Here is a 5,633-nt window from a genome sequence, read left to right as displayed (position 1 = left end):
CCACATTGTGTGTCAGGAGGGTTGAGGGGCATTTGAGCTATGCCAGGAGAAGATGAGACCTGCTAGGGAAACCAAAGCTTTGAGGTTTGCTTGAGGCTGGGCACAGCCTTGATGTTGCAAGATGCAAAGGTAACACCAGATCACCGTCGCTCTGTCCTTCCTTGAGTCCAAGGCTGTATCAGCCCCTGGCACCTCGCGCTCGGACGGAGGCTGACACAGCACCGCTCTGCCTTTTGATCTCAGTCTGATGATGTAGCAGCACTCTGGCTGTAAAGAGCTGCTGAATTGCCAGACCAGTTCCTAAATCACTTGTGCTTGTCTTGGCAGGAGTAAAGCGCTGCCCTGACCCAGCCTTGTTGTGATTATTAGGTCCAATGGACTAGAGTGGCAGTGCAGCGCCGTTGAGAGCAGAGTTTGAAGCCAACAGACAGGAGTTACGTGCTGATGCTAGCACTGACAAACAACCCAGGCGAGTCATTTCACCTCCCTGTGTCTCTATGTTCCCATATGTAAAACGGTCCTAATAAAAATATTCACGTACATTTTCAGGGTACTTTGCAATGTTGGCTTACAGACTGCCGTGTCAGCAGATGCTGTTATGATAGCACCCAGGGACAGATCCCACTGTATTGTCAGGAGCTTTGTGTGATCCTTGTTTCAGGCCGTTGGTTCATAGGCAAGCCCTTTGTATCACTAAAATCCTCACGTCCAGAGGCTGCTGCTGTATTTCTGAATAGCGGAGGGGGTTGCTGCAGCTCTGTGATAAAAGCAGGATGGTATTACACCACCAGCACCTCAAACATAAATATGGAAACGTTCATTTAGAATCAATTTGGGGATGTTTCAGACTGTAAAGTTCTTTTAACTAGATCTCTGCTGAGGACAGAGGAGCACTTTATGGGACTGTAAATTTAATGCAAACAGGCTCTGTGAAATACAGATTCCACCTACACACTGGCTGTTCTCTCAATATCAATCATGTGCCTTGCAAGTAATGTTTCACAAATATTCTGTAAATCACGGGAAAATGCTCGCAATAATGTGAAATATGACTTTCACTTGACTGTTTCACCACAGGCCCCTAACAGGCCATTCTCCTGTCAGCACTAACATTTGTTATGGCTAATAACATTTTCAATCACAACTATTTGGGGAAAATAGATTTATTTTAAACCTGCTTCCCTGAAAAGGAGACCCTGCAAACACCCTGCCAAGGACACAGGCTCCTTCCAGAGCACAGGCCGTTAATTCCCAAATGAAATTTCACCTCACCTTAATTCTCAAACCTGGTTTCTTGGCCAGCTTCTTGAAGACTTTGTTTGTTTGTTGTCAGGCACCGAGGTAGCTGTTGACCTCTTTATTTTCAGTCTGCTTCAGGTAATAGCAATAAGTTCCTTCTGAGCAGGTATCCTGGTGATACTCTGGACCTGAGTGGGGATTTTGCTCCAGATTCTAGGAGAAAAGGCTCAAGAACTTTGTCAATAGGAAATTTTGGGGACTGGTATTGCACTGAAAGAAACTTTGTATTCTGAAACCCAACGATTTTGTGTAATTTTAACTTTTTTTTCTCTTAAGCCACACTTTAAATTAAACCTAAAGCGATGCTTTTCTTACATAGGAAGTCCAAGAACTGTGTTAGACAAAGTGTGAACTCCTTTTGTACCCTGGGGCTTGTGGATACAGCTTGGTAGAGGACAACAAATCCGTGTTAGTGCAGCTGTCCGTGACCTTGTCCCTTTTTCTGCATCCTTTTGTGCACACAGACACTCAATGGTGTAACTGCAAGGCCTCTAGAGATTGCTCAGTGTCTTACAGCCAAACACATGGGTCTCAGTGAAATTCTCACCTCCCTGAACGACCCCAGAGCTTAATCCTCTGACATTTCACCCCCCTGCTAAGCACACCTTGTCCAGCTGGAATAGGGGACATCGTAGTGAGCCAAAAGTGTGCCAGATAAATTTGTATGTAACACCTGGGTGAAGGGATGGAAGTGCAGGCAGAGGATGCTTCTAGATCTGTCTTCTTGCCTGTAGTTCTTGCCATCCCAGGGTTTTTTAGGTTGTTGAAAAACATGCCATAGAAAGTACATAAGAAAGAACCAGAGCAAATGTCTGGCGTGCCACAGGGTCCCAGGGCGCTCTCCCACTCCCGAGCACATCTTCCTGGAGTGGATGTGAGCCCAGTCCCAACGCCTGCTGCTCCATCGCGTGGGTGAGGACGTGCGGCGCTGCTGTGCTAACAGGCACTTACAGCCCCCTTGACCCTGTCACTCCCCATCAATCCATACCTATTTGTGCTCTCATTTCACCCTATTTGTTCTCTGGCAGGTCAGATATGAGATGCGGTGTTCATATCATGAGGCTAGCGAGAAGCCAAGACTGGGGTAATGGGTAACATCAAAATGACTTTATGAGCAGAGCAGAGAAGAGAGCTCATGTGGTGAAGCCACATGCCCTGGAAAATAATCTCAAGTCTGTCACAGACGCATTGGGCAGCTTCAGATACAGCAGAAACTCTCATTTTGCCTCTGTCTTCATATCAATGTGATGAGTATGAAGTAAAATAAGATTAAATTAATGGCTAGAAAGCTCTTTAATAATATTCTCCAGAGATTTTTAAATGTGGTTCTGGTGGTTAATTCTTTAGCACAGACTTTTTTTCTATCTTCAAGCCCCGTTTTTAACTTCTTCCTCACTCTTCTCTAGGCAGAAGAGATCATGACTTCTGTCAAAGAGCAGGAAGCCATCAGGAAGGTCATGGTTTTCTTGAAGGAATGGGACGACGGCCACAACGTTACTCGAAGCCACATCCTAGACAACTTCATCAAAAGCAATGACGGCAAGATGGAGCCAGAGCTGGAGCTGGAGTTCTCCCAGGGAGCCAGCTTGTTCCTGGCTCGCCTCACAGTGTGGCTCAGGATGACGTACCCATGGCCTTGGGCGGCTGGAGGTGGCGTGCGGTAGTGGGAGGGAGAGGGAGGGAAATCCGCTACCAAAACTTTGGTTCAAGAATAAGCTTCTGGATGGAGACATCCATATCCAGGGTTGAAAAAAACCACTGGATATCTAGAGATGGAACTGATGGGAAATTCACGTGTCCTGTCTCTCAGAGACCTAGAATTAGCGGGTTTGCTCATACTGGGATGAGCCTGCTGCCTCTGCATGCCTCTGAGAGGAAGGTCAGTGCTCTCTCGCAGAGCACATACCCAGTTCAGACCTCCACATTGCCAAAGGCAGCCTGAGGGACACGGCAATGGGCTGTGAATCTCTCCTTAACCTTGTCAAACAGCTACAGGTACAGCTCGTGCCTCGCCAAGCTGCTCAGGTCCATCGGCATCTTCCTGTCTGCTGCGAGCGGGTGAGTACAGAATCCCAGACCGTCAGGGATTGGAAGGGACCTCCAAAGCTCATCCAGTCCAATCCCCCTGCCGGAGCAGGAACACCCAGATGAGGTTACACAGGAAGGCGTCCAGGCGGGTTTTGAATGTCTGCAGAGAAGGAGACTCCACAACCTCTCTGGGCAGCCTGGGCCAGGGCTCTGTCACCCTCACTGAGAAGAAGTTTCTTCTCAAATTGAAGTGGAACCTCCTGTGTTCCAGCTTGTGCCCATTACCTCTTGTCCTATCATTGTTTGTCACCAAGAAGAGCCTGGCTCCATCCTCGTGACACTCACCCTTTAAATATTTATAAACATGAATGAGGTCTCCCCTCAGTCTCCTCTTCTGCAAACTAAAGAGCCCCAGCTCCCTCAGCCGCTCCTCAGAAGGGAGATGCTCCACTCCCTTGATCATCTTTGTAGCCCTACGCTGGACTCTCTCCAGCAGTTCCCTGTCCTCGGGAACGTCACTGGGTGCGAGGTGCCGTGGGGAGGGCACACAGGGGGAGGGCGTGATGAGATAAAGAAAACAACAAGACTTGAGTGGTCCTCTGGGAGGGCTGTGTAAGCATTTCAGGCAAGGCATTTTTCCAGTGAGGCTTGTGGTGGGAATTTCAAGTGCTCTCAAAACCAACAACCACTTCTGGTTTTCTTCCTCCTGCCCCTGCAGACGCAGGTACCTCATTGAATTTCTGGAGATCGGAGGTGTCTTGATTCTCCTGGAAATACTAGGGCTGAACCACCTGAAAGAAGAGGACAAAAAGGAGGCTGTAAAGCTGCTGCAGCTCGTCGCAGAGGCTGGCAGGAAGTACAAGGAGCTCATTTGTGAAAGCTACGGTAGGTGGCACGTCCGGCCGTGCTTTTTCCTAATTCGGGCGAGGATGTTCTCCCTGACCTCTGGCCCCTGGGGCTGTTTGCCCCACTGAGCCACTCCCTTCCCTCCACGATTGCCGCAGCGGTTGTCTGGCTGGCAGGAGTTCAGAGCCTCTGCTATTGTCAAGCGGTTGCATTTCATCCCCTCGCAGTTCTTAATGAGCTGGCTTTCTTTACAGTCGTTTTGTTTGATGTGATGTTGCTGTCCTGCTGGTTGCAACTGCTCCAGTTCAACCACAAAACAGTTTCCATTCTTACTTGCAGCGTTTCCCTGCTGCAAACTTTCCCAGACTTCCCCTCTGGGGGCTGGGAGGGTTTTGCAGCTTGCATCTTTTGAAAGATCATTACAACATTTTGTTTTCCCTATTTTTTTTCTCCTGGGCAGTGGAAGCCAAACCCCAGGAGCTGTTCTGTAGCTCAGTTCACGTTGGTAGAAGTTATGGGAGGCACCCAGCTGCCTCCAGGGGACATGAAGCAGCAGGATGAGCAGAGGGATCCTAGTGCCACACTCTCTGCTTGTGTAAACGCCCGCAAAAAGGCCTTGACCACCTCCACCAGCTGAGAATTTTGCCAACTGGTTTTCCAGTGGTGGTGTGGCTCCTGGCAAGCACAAAGAACTTTTTGCCTGGCTTCTTTGAGCTGCGCTTCGAGCGGGATGTGGCTCTGGGTTCTCTCGGGGTGTCAGTGAAACAGCTGAGATAGGCGACCTGCAGACTCATCCAGACACACGACTTGGCGTCTCTTTCTCTGCATAGGGGTCCAATCCCTCGTCGAGTTCTTGGCCACCTCCAACTCAGCAGAGGCCCAAAAAGCCGTGCGGGTTCTGATGGACTCTTTGGGCCACGGCAATCCCAAGTACCAGAACCAAATCTACAAAGGCCTCGTTGCTGTGCTGCCCTGTGCCTCCCCACAAGTGCAGCAGCTGGCTCTGCAGATGCTTGTGGTTATGCAGGTGAGTAGTGGGCCTGGGTGGGGTGAAGGGCAGCTTTAGCTCCCGTGTCTGTCCTTCCTGCCCTGACAGGAGCCACGACAGTTTTTCAACAGGGCAGCCCCTGTGCCAGGATAACAACCTGGAGTGCTGTGTGGAGACTGTCCCTGTCACTCTGCCCTTATCCCCACAGGATGCGGTGGGAGAGGCCCCCACTAACCTTGTGGAGCCCATGCTGGCCGTGCTGACCTCGGAGCACCTGGAGGTCCAGTACGAAGGTAGGACCAGTCTTGGCACCCTGGGTGGTGGCCGAGGGAGTCTCAGGGAGGCCGTGGAAGGGGATGGCTGTCACTACGCCTGGGCAAGTGTGGCCAGGGACATGGGGAAGGGCGCTGGGGACGGAGAGCAGGGGACAGAAGGCCTCGGTCCGTGCGACTCCGGGTCCCGCGGCGGGGCC

At 50.5% G+C, this 5,633-nt stretch overlaps 1 protein-coding gene across 1 annotated transcript; it reads left to right on the top strand.

Moving 5' to 3' along the window:
* Positions 1 to 2,711: 2,711 nt before the first annotated feature.
* Positions 2,712 to 5,454, top strand: LOC104533404 (chromosome unknown open reading frame, human C1orf228; the record flags this gene model as incomplete). The annotated part of the gene is made up of 5 exons (XM_010186612.1): positions 2,712 to 2,923; positions 3,289 to 3,357; positions 4,046 to 4,212; positions 5,004 to 5,200; positions 5,370 to 5,454. Coding segments are annotated over exons 1-5 (724 nt in total), but the record flags the coding sequence as incomplete, so codon positions are not given.
* Between the last annotated feature and the right edge of the window lie 179 nt (positions 5,455 to 5,633).

The sequence above is a fragment of the Mesitornis unicolor genome, unplaced genomic scaffold, assembly GCF_000695765.1.
Source record: "Mesitornis unicolor isolate BGI_N332 unplaced genomic scaffold, ASM69576v1 scaffold41416, whole genome shotgun sequence".
Taxonomy (NCBI): Eukaryota; Metazoa; Chordata; class Aves; order Mesitornithiformes; family Mesitornithidae; genus Mesitornis; species Mesitornis unicolor.
The sequence above is the reverse complement of the archived record's forward strand: the minus strand, read 5'-3'. Positions and strand labels throughout refer to the sequence as shown.